The sequence below is a fragment of the Opisthorchis viverrini genome, assembly GCF_000715545.1.
Source record: "Opisthorchis viverrini unplaced genomic scaffold opera_v5_3, whole genome shotgun sequence".
Lineage (NCBI taxonomy): Eukaryota > Metazoa > Platyhelminthes > Trematoda > Opisthorchiida > Opisthorchiidae > Opisthorchis > Opisthorchis viverrini.
Window position 1 is genome coordinate 2088783 of NW_008751659.1, and position 17173 is coordinate 2105955.

At 45.6% G+C, this 17173-nt stretch overlaps 1 protein-coding gene across 1 annotated transcript in view; it reads right to left on the reverse strand.

The window, feature by feature from the left end:
• Window positions 1–1161: 1161 nt before the first annotated feature.
• T265_12515 (hypothetical protein) overlaps window positions 1162–17173 on the reverse strand; it is a gene marked incomplete at both ends in the record, with an annotated part of 22907 nt that continues 6895 nt past the window's right edge. Inside the window, 4 exon segments of the mRNA XM_009164151.1 lie at window positions 1162–2726; window positions 9167–9493; window positions 10938–11178; window positions 14705–15227. Coding sequence (XP_009162415.1) covers window positions 2169–2726; window positions 9167–9493; window positions 10938–11178; window positions 14705–15227 — 1649 coding nt within the window.

Below are 17173 nucleotides of genomic sequence, written 5' to 3' on the forward strand. Positions count from 1 at the left end.
TAGTCAAAACGGCAAGAGTTTAAACGCCCTACCGAACTTCTAACATACCTAACGAGTGATTGTAGAATTCGGCTGTGTCGCTGGAACCAAGTCGACAGAAACAGCTCAGGAAGTGGTTTGAAGTACTCTTATTCCTTGATCTCTATTGTGACGTAGCTCCATAAACAGACCAGCCAACCCAAAGGCGACAGATAATTTAAATATGTTCGGATTGGGCGTTGTAGGTAGTTACTTCACAAAAATTGCGGATGCTACGACCAAATCCATCCAAATTTTCGACCATCACCGTCCGTGCTTTCCTATAGAACGACTGGATTTCTGTTGCTTGCGCAAACCTTTCCGTGGTAGCCAAAAAATTAGACTGATAAACTCATTTATTTATTGATTTTTAATTTTAATTTATTAATTTATTTTATCCAGGCTACTGACTCTTTTTCTTACAATCTTGAATTTCTTCTCTCTGTTAGGGACTTTCGGGTCAGGAAGTGCTTTATTGAGCTTAGACCAACAGCTCTGACTAACATCTCGCTCGCTCCAAGACAGATTTTTCGCTTTTACCGCAGCTCTATCTTCCAGTAACTGTCATACGAATGTTCCTTTGTTAACGCCCAACACCCTTTTTGGTGGGTTCTTATTTTACCTGAGAAAGTTGTATTTTTTCTGCACAAAGTTTATGGTCGACGCTAGATAGCAAACGTTGGGGACGAAACACGAAAAGCATCAAATTTATCGCACCGCACTGACGATAGTCATATAAAATTGAGTTAGATTTTCGGGCGCATTACGCGCCCGAATCAAATCTGAGTGGGCTCATAAAATTTCGTTTTGCTCGCCCGAATCAATCTGAGTGGGCTCATAAAATTTCGTTTTGCTGCGCTATGACTAGGTTAGAGAAGTCGCCAAAATACTTATTCAGTTGTGGCTTGTTCGTAAAACTTGGTGGCCGTTTCACACACGCACGGCAAATGTGCAGTCGGCGGGCGGCAACCAGGGCCATCTGTGACCAACGCCTAGTCCTCTTTCTGCATTTTTCGGTCAGGAGGCAGCTTCCAAACCATAGAAGTGGTGAAAATATTCCGATGACCTATCGTCAACACGAACGATGCGTTCGAACGACGAACCAAAGTCCTGCGAGCCACCACGATCGAAGAAAGTGTTTAAAACCAGGAACAGCGTGAAAGAAAGTTTGTACAATTCGCAAGCTCACACAGGTGAAACCCAAAAAATCGATGACTAAGTATGTAACAGAAGTAGCAGCACGGAAGTGTGCTGTGAACAGGATGGGATTACAAAGACACAAGGCGTGTGAAAGAGACAAAAACTACAAAAAGGGCTCACTTGCTGGCAAGAATGACAATGACAGTAGAAAGGCGCCAAATGAAAAGAGATCGAGGTTGATGATCAGTCCTTCATTAGGGTGGGCTAAACGGGCAAGTATGCACCTGGTCATGGTGAATTCAGTTCGCGCGCAAGCAATCGAAACCATGTGTTATGCAGGAATACAAATAGGCAATGATCACTGGCCCATTGAGTAAGGCTACAATACGAAAAAATGAATTATCCGAAAATAATCACTGACTTCATAGACCAGTGCATCACTCTGTCTGTCTCTCTTTGGGTTGTTCCGTCTATTTGCCTCCGCACGCGTGTGCAAACAAGAACAAATAACGAACAAACAGACGAACAAATGCCGTTTTGCCGATTTTCAAAAGGAGCATATCATGCAATCAGACTGGTAGGACAAACGCATAGGCCGCAGAGAAGAGACGATTCCCCGGTTGGGTTCGAAATATCACAACAGCAATAAAGCCGATTCGAACAAGATCTGAGGAATGATATTTAGGTCATCAGAAGCGCACCAATGTCTACATTTGCGCAGGGGACGGGGTGAAAGAACCGGGCTTACACAGGCGCCGAATCGCTCACAGAAGCAGGAAACTGAGAGACAATGTGGTGGGTTTTCGGTAAACGGATGAGGAGGAAATGCAACTGGGGACCGCAGATGAAGTGGTCGAGTACAGCAGGTGAGGTGCGGAAGAATCGACGGCAAGAACTTTTCGGATTTCGGTAAGTCGATCGCACCTGACGACAATAGAGGCCCATCACTGTTACGATCACGAGATCAGTGTGTGGAACTAGGGATGATGTTCACGGTAAGTTCCAGTAAATCACGCAGTTTGCTTCGTTTCGTTGGGTTGCTCTGAATCCCCCAGAAGACGTCTTCGTTCAGCTAGCGGTGAGCCACTAACCACAAGGGACTTAGTCCCCGAAACACAGTTGAGGATGTCATGGTTGGATCGACCCTCAGACCCAGATGATTTCACTTCTGAATGCACATCCACGGAGGAGCTTTGATGACTCTTTGGGCTTTTTTCCAACATATTTTGCGCCATCTTCTCAACAGGTTGTTTTTGTACGGTTAGGGGGAAATATATCACACCGGTTGGGAGTCCTTGTGTGGCTTCTGGAGGGATCAGTACGGACGGGGGTGAAACCGAGAGACTAGGATTCATATCAAGTTTTCTACGCAACGCAGCCAGAGATTTCTTCACGCGCATTGCTGGCAATCTGGCCGTTGGACTAGCATACCAACATTCACTCATGACATCTTGAAGTGCAGCGATCACTTGGTGATTCGACCATACTGTTGGTAGGACTGGGCGCAGGCCCTGTTCACAGACAATGGACTTCATCTCCTCCACGGACGGGTCTTGCGACACCAGATCCTTGAAAATAAGAAAAATATCGTGAAGTGAGCAAAGTTGTACCATCACAGGTATAACAAACAAACAAACATGGTACGTGGCAGCAGTGAGCCTAGCAATCCGAGGTGTGAATAACAGCTTCTAATAAAATGGTTTATGTGTGAAACGTTACAAAAACTACGTCTCAGAACGTGTGCTCCCTCTCCTCCCCCCAACCCGGGAGGACGTATCTCTAAAATGGGTACCACGTTGGCCAGCCCATGCGCTCTCAGCCTGCATAACAGTAGTGTCAGCAAGTTCATGGATAAACCAAGTACAAAGACCATCCCACTATACCATTGATCTATGATATTAAATTGTATCCAAATCAGCTGATCACCTTGATCGTGTGAGGTTGTACAACTGGATTCGCATACGAGCGTAGCCCTTGAACAATAAACATGTAACAAATGTGAGAAGTGCTGAATTGGCGAATCTTCATTTTTGTGTCACAAAGACATCTTTTTTTACCATCTTTCTAAAAGCCATTACTGAGGTGAATCCTCTCCTGACAAGCCGTAGGCAGTGCACATCCGCCCAACAGTTGGGTAGACTTCCCTTACAGAGAGTGAACATTTTTCCAATGATAGTGAATTCTGGTGAGTCCACACCAGAGGGAGAAAGGGAAGGATGTGGGACGACTGTTCGAACGAGAGCGGTATGGGTATGGACAATACATGTCCCGCAAACCCCACAACAGTACTGTGCCAATTTCACTAGTCAAATTAATTTATCTTCGTTATGGCCAGTCCGGGTGCTCAGACGTCAAGCTCTCTCGGTTGCCACTGTTCGCATTTGTGATGCTGACTGATAGGCTTAATACACAAAATTGCCATACAGTGATGGACAACCCGGCTTGCGTGCATTGTGGAAAAACACGAAATCTGCCTCACTGTGTGGACTTCAGGGGGTTAATTTGGTTGTTCTAATCAATGTTAAGAACATGTCACAGTAGTGTTGCGCTGCGTCAATCGAGGACAGCTCAGTCCTATGGCTATCAAATCACTTGCAAACGCCGGAGTTTTAAGATGATTCGGTCATGGAAAAGAAAATACTCCAACCAATCACAGCTCAGTCGAAAGACGTTACAGGAAAGCGAACAACGACGTTGTTGGAAATTAATGCAGCCACACAACTTTTCCGTTGCCGTGCGCTTCTCAACTGGACATAGGCGTCTATGAAGTCTAACAGAACAAACGAGAGGTGAAAGGCGGATCTCCTACAGTTGAATTAAGTTTGACTACAGGGCCCGTATGGCAGCTTTGATATTCAAAGAACTCAGGGTTATACATTCTACTGCAGACGACGTTCTTTCCGTGACAAACAGACCACAGTAAAGCCAACAAGAACTCCCAATGAAAGATGAAATATAGATAAGGATGGAAACAACCAACTGATCCCAATATAACATTACTGATTAGTCGCTCGGGGCTAAACACTTTAGTCCGGAAGGTTCGAGTTCGAATTTCACTGGAGATCCGTGAGATACGCACTGCTTATGATTTCCAATAAGGATGAAACAGTTTCTCCATTGTAAGACTAACGGTAACTTAGTTTTCATGTGGACGTTCAACTTTGTACACAAATTGCCCGAAAATTAACTATTTTATTCAGAGATCGAAACTCCATGGATTTCGACTTATAGGACAAATTGGGCACCTCACAAAGGACCACTGTGAATAAGTGTCACAGATGGCTCTCACTGCAAGAGGTGGCGATGTACACTAAGACATTGGATGTATTGCGTTCATAGACCTTCATCCTGTTTTACTCCCTAACTTGAGGCGTCCTCCTAGTCCCACAGCTTGTGTGGCAGTTGATCGGCGACGGAGAGCATTTATGTGATATGATGGCAGTCATAATGACCATGAAAGAAAAATCGTTCAGCTGTAACACCCTTCCGGTGTCTAGCTGCCATGCCACCCGAAGGAAGCACGAGGGCTGGGATACTACCAGGTTGTCCAAGCCCGGACAGGGGAAGTCGATAGACAGAGATCGGGTTCGAACCACCGACCTTCCGGTCAATAAATTCGCGCTCTAACCACTTCAGCCATTTTGCCTCCAATGACCGAGGGCTCAATAGGACTACGCTTCCAGGCATGACGCTTAAAGTTCAGTGTAACCAAACTTATTAACCGAAGGGCAAATTCCGATGCTTTGGTCCGAATTTTCAAAATGACACATGGGTAAAAAGTGGACAAGTTTGTTTATCGCGGATAGCTGACTCGCTTCTGCACAAACCGCCTAGAACACAACAGATGAAAGAAGTCATGCAGCACAATCGATAGGATAGAAACCGTCTCTAGTCGACAAACGGTATGATCTGTCGGTTCTCAGAGCGCGTGTCCACTGGCATATGCATGTCGCCTGCACGGCACATAATTCACAACCCGTGAGCAGTAGTGAAGGTAGTAGAATCAATGTCCAAAAGCACGTGTGAATGCACCGCCGCACACCGAGTGCCGCTCAGTTTGGCTGATGACGGTGTTGATCAGTCAATGTGGGCTGTGGCGACATCGATGTTGGACGTCCAGTTGCGAGCAAACAGACAGGGCACGCTAAGTTATGGTCTTTACAGCCGTGGTCGGGCGCCGTACACGTGCGTTTGCAAATGACAAGCAAAAGAAAAGGTGATAAACAGAAAGCGAAGCGCCAGCAGCTGGTTCCCTTGACAGCAGTTGTAGAACCAAATACGCACCGCTACCGCTAGCTGAGACAGATATCGATCGACCCACATTAGTACAAAACAGAAGTTAGCGTACTAAATCCTTCAAAGCGCATTGTTTTTTCCAACATCTCAGCTCTACCACAATGCAGGTGCCAGTAATTTTGCACGGAGACGGTCGAACCGATGCAGTGGCTGGTATTTTAATGTCACCCAAATAATAAGTGTAAACGTGGCATCGAACACACTTTGCGTTACTATATGACGACTGTCTCCTGATAGGTACGAAATGCTGACTGAATTGCCGATAGTTGGAGTATAACACAATCTGGTGATGTCACAATGCAACAGGAGAATCACACCTCGAAGGTGATGCCCACTGGATCGATAATGAATGGTCTAGATATCAGATGTAACAACGGAGCGACGCTTATCACATGGGTATAACCTAAGACAATGTGTGGATGAGGAAATCCAGAGTCGATTACGAGATCCAGTCGATAAGGAACCGAGACCGAATGTGTATTTTTCGGAAAAGATTAGCAGTGCCCGGAATTCTGAGAATAAAAGACTTATCCGTTCACCATTTCACAGGATGACCGATGATTCCGGGCTGAAGAAGCTGGAGAGCTTCAATATCTGTGTCAGAAAGGCACGACGACTGTTGCACTCCAAGCCTGTAACGATAAAACTACGAAGACTTGACTCAATCCACATCCACACTTTGCTAAAAAAAAACCTGGTGACAGACACCCACAGGTACATAAATTTTTTTTCAGATTGAAGGCTTCTCACGTCATTATTGCTGAAACGTATACGCAACTTTCATAGAAATAATTCTAAAGCCGAGGTGACAGGATAGTGGGTGTTGCATGTACGACCAAGATCCGTTCAATCATCGATAAGTCTGCAGGTCACGAAATAGTCCATCTGGAAGCAACACAACGAAAACGAACGCTCACTCGGGGTCGGTTTCGGCCAACATAATTCGAAAAGTGTAGGTACCTACTTGGTCGACTCATAATGTATGCATGGGAAGATAGCTGATTTTTTATAAAAAAAGAACCTGGAGGCCTGTGCTTCAAGGCCACGAAGTGTTGCATCGTGGAGCGTCCCTGTCGAAAATGGTGCTTCAAACCGCGCGAGTTCCGGTAGGAAAAAAAAGTTGGACAATGCTTTCATTTTGAGTAGCGGGTGGCTAGTCAGCGGTTCTCACGTACACATGGCATAGTGCTGACGACCAGTAAGTTAGGGCATAGTGCCGCTGTCAATGAATGCATATCGTAATCAGGAGGGGCAGAAAAGGATCTGCCTCATTCTATGTTCACGGCGCGCACTAACCAGTAGACGATTATTAGAAAATGTCCAGAACTAGCTATCATTCAGAGTATTCCGTGTTCATCATTACCTAACGGGGAAAACTTCAATATTTGTTATTGAGGACCCATCGCTACGCTCCACTACGTGCCCTAACAACGCACTGATGATGTCTCCCCGGTTGGTGACGAAACGTTCGCAATCAAAGTAGCCATCTCAGCTAACAGATCAATGACAAAAGCGTCAATATCCCCATTTCATGTCACATTTTATCCTTATAAGCAACATTTACTCGGTACACAATCTTATACACCATTGAAAGGTTTGTTTCGTCTATCAATCTATACTTCACGTTTTTGTATGCTTAGATCCAAATGGCACCTTACCAACAAGGTGAGCACCAAATAACACTCTCTGCTTCTGACGCAGAGAGCTTTAGAGACCTCAGTGGTTGAGGGGCGAGCTTACCGACCGGGAGGTCCATGGTTCGAACCCAACCTCTGCATCTTGTCTGCTCCTGTATGGGTTTGGGCAAACTGGTAATACTTCAGCCTGCGTCGCAGCGCATCGTTCAGCTGCAACACCCTTTCAGTGCTTAGCTGCCATTCCACCCGAAGGAAACATGAGAGCTGGGATAGTGCCATGTTGCCCAAGCCTAGACAGGAAAAGTCGAGATGCAGAGGTCAGATTCGAACCACGGACCTTTCGGTCAGTGAATCTGCGCTCTAACAACTAAGCCACCCCATCTCAGCCCTCGTGCTTCCTCAGGGTGGTCTGGCAGCAAGGCACCGAAAGGGAGAACGATCATAACGCGGAAAGTTAAATACGACATTTGTAATTGGTACTGGTTTATTGTTCACTACGGCTCTCACGTATCTCAATAGAACGTGTAGATGGATGATACCAGGCTACCATTTCGCTGCTTCTGCAGGAGCGTAGCCTATCTATGCCCTAGATAATAACGGAATATCCCACAACCTCTCAACTGATTCATTCTATTATTTCTATGGCAGATAGATTTGATACCTTTTGCTTGTTTGCTTGTCCTGGCATTGTGGTGAAAAGGTTACCCATGAAGATGCAGTAGCGATATTTCTTTCAAGCAATAATTCTTTTGCACACACCATATCCGAACAATGGTTCTGCTCTGCGAAAGGACTTCGTAAGTTTATCTTCCAAAATCAGCAGCAGCTGGACATCGTGGGTGAAAGTATCAAGGATCGGTTGACATGTTAAGACTCACAAGCCATCGTGCTCGTGGTTAACTCCGCTCTAGTGACCCAGATTTTCGTTTTTCTTTTCATCTGAATGCGGGTCGCTCTGACTAGAAGCACTCTTAACATCAGTCCTGCAATCTAGTCGTGCGATGACTCATGTGCTGCAGATATTGCGTCCACATTCATGTGGTGCCCAACAAAATTCGAGGACCAGGCCACCGTTGACTTGTTTCACATGACCGATGGACCTCGTTTTTGGTAGCACGACGATTCAGATGTGAACAGGCGTCACAGATGAGTCACAGGGCGAAACTATTTACTGTGGTCGCATCCCAAACCAATGGTATGCCATGGTTTATCTAAGCCCCAACAACACCAGGGAAACTATTTATCCGATGATCCAAGTTGCGAGTTTCCACTTCATGTGTTGGGTGCGGTGTGCAGTATCCGCTCTTGTTATAAAAGCAGAAAAATTAGGGAAAACGGAAAGACTGCAGCATCGAGTGGGCGCCTAAGGGGCTGAACTTCATTCGGCTTATCGACTGTTTGGGCTCGTAAGCATCCATCGCCATTTAGCATGATTCGAATGGATTCTGGTGGATAAATTCAAAGACAGTCGAAATTAATACCTCAGTTGTTTCTTATTCATTTTCCTGTGTGGATGTGGAGTCTCTTGAATTTTCAAAGTCACATCCACGCTGCAAAAATCCATGCACCAGTTACTTTCAATATATTTCAACGTGTTTCCCATTGTTCGACAGCTAGTCTGGCTCATTGGAGACTATTTCCACTCAAATCTAGGGTCCAGATTTAAAATTCAACGGGGCCTACTGGAGGAGTATGTGTCCGAACGGACAAGTCCTAGTGACGTTATCGTTGACGATTAAAAAGAACCCGAGATACCACAAAAGGTACGGTTTATGTGGAGATGCCGATATGCACCTGAGCTGTCCAGTTTTCGTTCTATGCATTTTTCTACGTACCACTGAGAATATTATGAATTCCCATGGAAAGCGGAAGCTCCGAGCCAAACTACAACAAGGTGAAAAATTAAAACGGGTCCGAAAAAGCCTGGAAGTCGATGAAGGGTCAGGTTGTGAGTGGTCGTAAAAAATACACCATTATAAACACAACCTAAACCTGCCAGTAATATGACGCGAGAGCACGGTAAGAGGAAATAAAACCAAACTTATCGTTAACAGGATGGAAGTGAAAACACCAACCTGATATGGGAGTTGATACTCGTCGGGTCCGAATAGGCCGTAGACCCAAACTCGTTTCGTCATTTCCCAGAATATGAGGCCCAAACTGTAAATATCCGCTTGTTTGAACGCCTCTGGGGTGGTATGGCGGATGCTATTGTCCAGCACTTCTGGAGCCATGTACCGCTTAGTTCCGACACGATCCGAGTGGGCGGGCAGATCAACAACAGAGCTCAGACTTGAATCCAGTTTTAGTGCGAAACCCAAATCACCGATGCAACATTCCCCATCCAGTTTGACCAGGATATTTCTAGATTTCAGGTCACGATGTGCAATTGCAGGTTTACCCTGTACGTATGCGAACAACAAAGAAAACGGTCTTTTCAAAATGTACGAGAGCATCAGGCTTCGTGAGAGTAAGACACTGACGATTAACGCGAATTCGATACAGTGAGTCCGCCTTTCCAAGAGGAAGGGATATTTCTAACCTTTCCTGGGAAGTTGTTTCTCTTCAGTAGGACTGTAGTGATCCGAGTAGTAAATTCCAACCCCGTCTACTACAACCCCCTGTGAGCACAGGGGATCCAGGAACGAAAGTGACCAAATTCAATTACGGCACGAGTTGGTTAATCCACATGATTCTTGGTCTATTTGAAGGCTTTCACGGGCATTATGATCTAAGTCCCTCTAACAGTGAACAATACGGGGAGAGTGTGGTATACAAAGCCGAACCCGGTGAATGGATGCAAACGTATTCATTTAAACCAACTTGGACAAACCAAACCCAATACGTCCGTAAGGGTTAATAAGAGAGGTGTAGGACAGATGACGGTTAAGAAATAGAACTAAGGTCTAACGGATAAGTAGTTACGACATCACTAACTAATGGTTAGTTTGCACCAGAGGTGGCCAGTTCAGTCGTGTACCGAGAGCGCAGTAGCTCCAGCACACTTAATTTAGAACTGCAAATTAATTATCTTCCTCATTTCACACGAATCAACATGCGGGAGCTGCAGCCGTTATGCTACTGCCATAAAAGCTAGTGAGTGACAAACTGAAACCGATGTTGGAGATGACAGAAGGTAAGCAGAATAGCAGCGTAGAATGATGGAGAACGGACACAAAGTTACCTTTGAGCACACTCACATGGTGGTTGGGCTAATGGGGTAGCTGCGTGAGGACGATGGGAGCTCTAAGTTGAGGGCACCAGCGACTTAGTAATGGGGTTGTCTCCGCCAGTACATCTAATCAGTGATGTGGCGAGTCCCGAACTATGACCGCTACCATCTCCGCAGACCTTGCTGGTCAAAGATCTATTGTTAATAATGTCCCATATACATGGTGCCGGTATATGGTTCGACACGACCTCTAGATGAAGTGACCTAAGCATACGGGTACTGTACAAACTTAGCAGGACATGAGACTAAACTATCTCACACAGCAGCAATACGTTTTATATGGAAAGTACCTCTACTGGCAAGCAAAAGGAGTGTACAAGCTGTTGAACTTATGAATGAGAGCCAAATGCACGCTCGACGACAGTCTAACCTGACGTGTCTACGGCTGCGAGACGACAACGTCTAGCACAGCTTGATGGTTTACCCAATGACTTGCGTTAGCAACAGTTAGAAAAGAAACTTTTCCCACGCGTATTCGACACAGAAACAGCCTCTCAGTGTGCATGATTCAACTGCATTACGATGAGGCTGGTTCATTGTGAAAATCAGAATTCACAGCGACGATAAACTTGAACATGGAAAGGGAGAAAACAAATCGACGTGACGTAACGCACTTGAGTCCCGGTAATTTCCATGTGTAGATGAGAAAGACCGTTGGCGATCGACGCCACAGCACGAACCAGTGCGTGAGGCAGAAAACAGTGTTCATGCAAAAAGTCAAACAAAGAGCCCAATGGGTGGTATTCAGTGATTAGCCATAGCTCTGTTGAAAGCCCGTTGTCCTTGTTGTCAGCCGCGATGAAACCCAAAATGTTCGCGTGACGTAACATAACGGTCTGGTAGATTTCCGTCTCGCTATGACAAGAAAGTAAACAAGATTGTGAGTAATATTAGATCAAACCTCGGGCAGAAAACGCAAAGACAACTAAATTTTAGCAATCAAGGGTGATAGTTGGTGAATGAACAGTATTGTGTAATAAAGCCATTGTAAGGAGAGTTTTGAGTTCAGCAGCATGTAGTATTTTAATGTTGCTTCAAAACAGGATGTGGAAGAAAGTGGGATGACTTGAAGGAGCCAAGGGGAGAAACACTCAGTTTCGAAATTCATCCATTCCAACTAGGGCAACTCAGTCCCGTTTGATCCTCAGGCCTGGTATGCAACCGTCATCTGTTTGCTAATAGCTATCTTCCGCATGCATGCCACATGATCACACCCGTGACACCATTCAGACGGGCCTATAGAACAGGGAAGAGGTGAATTAAGGACGCTAGTTGACGGGTGAATGATAAAAAGATGAAGATTCGTTGAGAACTAAAAAGCTAAACAGCATAGTGATAATGACGGGCAACTGACAACTGTAAGTGTAGTTGAATGGTGTGCTGGTGGACAACCATGCAAACTTTCAGTCTTGCAGAACACCACTTCTATCCGGCCCACGCGGGATTCGATCTCGATTCAAAGGACCGGGACATCTTTTTACACCAAGACGCAATAGAGTAAACATTCTTATACTTAAAACATACTACAACCGGAAATCAGCCCACTTATGTCCGTCTGTATAGGGGTGGCGGGTCCGTGAGGTCAAAGGTACACCTAATGGAGTAGATCCCCCTAAGGGGCAAACCCCTGTAGACTGACAAATGGAATTTCCACTGGGGTTATGGACAGGTTGCTAACTGAGTCGAGCCACGGGGAGCACGACCCTGGGGGTGTGCGTCGTCTCCATTTGGGCCTTTTTCATCTAATACTAGCTAATGTCTGTCCTGCTTCATGAACTTGCAAGAGAACGGATTTAAACTACTGAACAGCTGACGGCAAAACATTGCGCAGTCAAGCTGGCTTGTAGGTACTAATCAGACCATAAACCGATTCACGTAGTCGCAAGGCGGTGTTAACACACTCATAATCAATCCACAAAGATAGCATCTCGCCCTGAATGAATAAGGTAGACCTGATATAAACACACCGAATAAGCATGACTGGCTAAATATGTATTCAAACAAACCCTGTAGAAAGGATAAATCGCACTTGGAGGCAAGTCAGTCATCTTACTGCGTGTCCCTTACTGAAGGAGTTTTTCGTGGGAAAATGAAATTATAGATAGAATTTTCATCCAGTACTTCAAGCGAGGTTTAGCATAACCCAACTTCGGATAGTATACCGGCAGGCCAAGCAGCGTACATAAATATGACAGGCCTCCCGTTCAGAGGAGGGTATCACAGTGTTACACAGGTGTCGACCTCATTGCCTTCATTGCTTGAGTCCAATGTTCTAAGACTGGATCCAGCACTAGTAACATGGACAACGAAACACCAGCACCAACTACAAAGGCCTTACAATCATGAAAAAAGGAAAGTTCTGGTTAGGAAAGATACGAGAAAGGCAGCAACTTGTTGAGGATATCAAAAGCATCTGAACATCAAGTTATGGCAAGACTGTATCAGCCGGGCAGCGTTTTCTCGATCTTCACTAATCTAACCCAACGCAAAGCATACTAAACAATCGACAAACTCTACTCTGGAACATGGTTCCATGTCAGGCCAAGCTTAACACACGAAGACGTGCAACCCCCATCGATTTTCGCTACCATTATTAGTTATGCTAACTGAAAAGAAACAATATATAGGGTGGAAATTCCAAACACTGAAACCGTGGAAGTACTAATTTATCTACTCTGCTGAAGCGTGAACAACCTTGTCATTGTAAATCAATGCGATAAGGTAGAGCACAGAGAAACGACGTCGAAGTAAAACACCCACACCCGAGAGAGAGAGAGAGAGAGAAAGAAAGATTGTAGGAACGAGCCGATTCTATCCAAACCCAGAAACATTCCGTCCATGAAAAACGTGACAATACCCGCACATCACATTCCTGAGCAAAGAAAAGCTTCAGGACAACACGCGTGCCATAAGCTTGCGCGTACACGCATGCATAACTACGCACGCACCTAGAAAGGAGGCATTCGTTCAACAGGAAATAACCGAAGTGGTAAAAGTCGCTGGGAATGTGTGAATTGAGAAGTGAGTGAAATGTGAACAACGCAGAAATAACCAAGGGCTATGTGAGATAACTCAGTCGATATAACCTAGTGAAAGTTAATTTTCGAGTAAACTGGAAAATAAATAATGGTCGATGACAGGTACGAAATTACGACACAAAACTCGGATGTGAATTGTTCAACTCCGAACGACCAGTGTGATTGAACAAGGTCGCAAAACTGCTGCCCTGAGTAGGAAAAGCTTGGTCGTTCATCAGGCAAAGCCTTGGGACGATTGTCGAACTGGATCTCGTCCTCTTTTCATTGCACATATGCATGCTGAAGGTTCAGAACAAGCCCAACAAGGTCGAATTAGGGGTGGTATGCTCTACGGATAATACTTGGGTAGGGTATTAGTACTAGGTTATGGCAGACCGCGGTTAATGGGACGAACTAACGGTTTGACATTAGAACAGCCGGGCCACCCATGTGAACGACTCGTTTCGTTCGAACTTCCATAGAATCAGTAACCACAAATCCACCCTGCGCCTCGTCTCCTTTGCTTTCCACCCGAATGAGTTGACCACATTGATTCCTAAAGAGAAAAACATCCGAATAACCCAGCCCCAAGCATCTATATGATCATGTATATAGTTATCCAGTGCTATCGATACTCGGTTGTAATACTCCAAGTATTGTTCGCACAGGTAGTTTGTATGGGCAGTGAACGTGCTGCATTTACCGTCACTTGCCACAATGATCAAGCGTCATAAGTGCCACTACCGATATACCGATGATAGTAGTACTATAATCACTACAGCATAGTAATATTGGTCGGAGGGTGTCACCAAGTTGTGACAACGAGCTGGAAAATGGGATGAAGCGACCCCATAAATTTCGAGTTCCCAATAACTGGCATCATTTTCATCATTTCATCGTGCACCATCAGTTCTTCTTTAAGCCTGACTAAGCGGCGCCTAAACAGACCAATCGTGACGACACTGACGCAAAGGATCGACTACATGTGCATAGGTCTAGCATCACGACACAACAGCACATGCACCGGATTCTAGGAGCGTTCAGTTTGGCTGAAGCGAAAAACCGGCATTTTGTGACCAGAGTCGTCGAATATACCTTTAACTAAGCATGAGCCAGGTGTGCATGGCGTGGGAATTCCTTTTCAGCAATTGCTTAAGTTAAGATTGAACGTTCTAATCGGGAGGACCATTTTATATTTTCCACAATTAAGTCCCCAAGTGGAAACACTATTAAACATTTATTGTATACAGCCAAACATATACACAAGACAGGAGCGACGCATCAACCATCAAGACCAATAGCATGTGAGGTAATAAAACATTAATATCAAAACTGTAAGTCTGGAGAAGAGAAAGGTAACTTACCGGAACCACGAGCATTCCTCACGGCTGGAGAAAATCTTAGCCGCTACCTGGTCACACTGCCACACACCCCTCCAAACTTCACCATACCTTCCCTCGCCAATCCGTTCTTCCAGTTGTATCTGACGTGCCACAGTGCGCTGAACTAGAAGAGCTACCCCCGAACCAGACCCACTACATGTCTCTTCAAGCAGTTCACGAAGCGTTGGGGCGACAGAACTTCCACCGGTGCTCGTAAACGGAGGTGCTCCACCGGGAGATGCTGAGTACGAGCCAGTATTCAAAGGAGTGAGTGTTGTAGCACCAACGCCACTACTGCCCATATAACTAAGGCTACTTCCCCCGTTCCCTGTACGACAGCTGTTCGGTGCCACTGCAGTCGGCAAAACAGCGGTCGTAGGTATGGATGAAAAGTTTTTGGCGTTCCCTTGAAAGCTGCTGGAGTCAGGAGTCACCATGCACTCAGCCATCAATTGACTGTGAACTGCTTCAGCGTCCCATTTCGATGTATTTCCACGCGGCCGACCTTGTCCAAGAAACAAAGGAGAAAGTGTGATTGTGATTGAGTTGAAGCGAAAAAGCCAAGTACACCTGATATCTAACATTTAATAGAACAAACGGATGATGCGGCATATTTATTATGAAAGCGGTCTCAAGCGACCAGTCTGGGATCCAAAACAAACCGGTTTCACAATGAAATAGCAGACAATACCCAAAAACTCGCTTAGTTAAACCAGCATTTCGCCTAAACGCTATCATAAGGCCCAGCATCAGATAATGAAACTCAACTGTCACACTGTCACCAAAATCTTCCAGTCATTTGGGCACAACTAACCACTTGGGACCTACAGTGTACACAAGTTTCACTCATACGACCCACTCAAGGGCCTAGCACCTAGTAAGTTGTGTCCATACAACGAATGACGGTAACAGAGATCCACTTCTGGCAACAGTGCTTGCTTAACACCCCAGAATGCTCAGTGTTAAGGCAAGTTGCTCCCAGGAGTAAATAAAACACAACGCAATGAAAACCAATGGACAACTCGGCAACCCGAAATGGAGCCTCTCAGTGGCGAACCACTTGCGAACGAGAGAAGCTATGGTCGGGTATCAACAAAACAGTTGAAACCCACAGTATGTGCACAGAATGTTGTCCGATACCCCGGCTAATCATGAGATGCACCCTAAGCATACATACGGCCAGCTAGTGTTAGATATTTGTCTACACAATGATAGTCACAGAAATCCAATCCTAGTACCGTTGTTCCGGAATATTCTAAACACTGCAGACATGGGGGAACAACCCAACAGTTAAACCCGATGGTGTCTGGATAGACTATAGATGTATCCTCCATATTTCTGTTACATGTATACGGTGGTACATCATTCGGGAACTTGCCGGAGTCACTGTGGCTGGGGATTACTGTAGGACAGAGTTAGCCCTAAGTTACTTACTAGTATACCTCTATGCGGGCATTTCCCTCAGACGTTGCGTTGCTTGACGGTTTCATGTACGGAGTTCGAAAGGATAAAGAATGGCATCCCATACAAATACTCATGCGTTGCTGCACATTTCAGCTTGGTCGAGGCGTTTCTAGTTTAACGATATCAGTAATCAATGGAAAGCCCATTTATGAACTTTCATTGGCTAAAGGCATGCATGTACCAAACATAATATTCATCGTTAAGACATTATCCAACGCGGTATGAGGGGCTAACTAAGAACCCTGTTACGAGTGTTTCGGTATTGTTCAACAGACATACATTTAAGGATGTCTTGAAATCATCATCATCATCATCATCATTGTCAGCTGTAAGAACCGCGCACTGGTCGTACACTGGTTGTAGCTGCCACAGTTTCGTTCACCGATGATTGGGGGGTAGGTAGCTGCGCATTGCACGCGCGAGCTGGTAAATTGGTGCATAAATCCAGCACTGTCAGTGGGTTGTCAAGCGGGGGGTGGGAGTGGAAAAGGAGCTATGCATTGAAGGCAATAGCTTGGATGCACGAGCGCCATTGAGGGCGCGACTGGGACATGTCTGATAATGTCTCTAGCCATTGATGTGGCCCATCTCGGGGTCCCCATCCAGGAAGACGGCAGTGACCAGCGCAGCTGAGTTTGCTGGTAAGGGCCTTCATACTTCGCTGCCAAGTCATTGTTTGACCGCCTCTGGCTCTCTTCCACCCTTCACATGGTTGGGCGAAAAGAGCCCTTCGAGGAAGTCGGTCGACTGGCATACGCAGCACGTGGCCAAGCCAACGCAACCTGTGCAGTGTGATCAATTCATCTATCGAGGGTGAGTTATTTCTCCCGAATACCATTCGACGTACTTCAGAATTGCTGATCCGGTGTTCCCACCAGATTCGGGCAATGCTCCGAAGACATCGATGGTCAAACACTGAAAGTCTTTTGACGTCCTCGGCGCGCAGCGGCCAGGCTTCTGATCCATATAGTAATATGGAGCGCACCG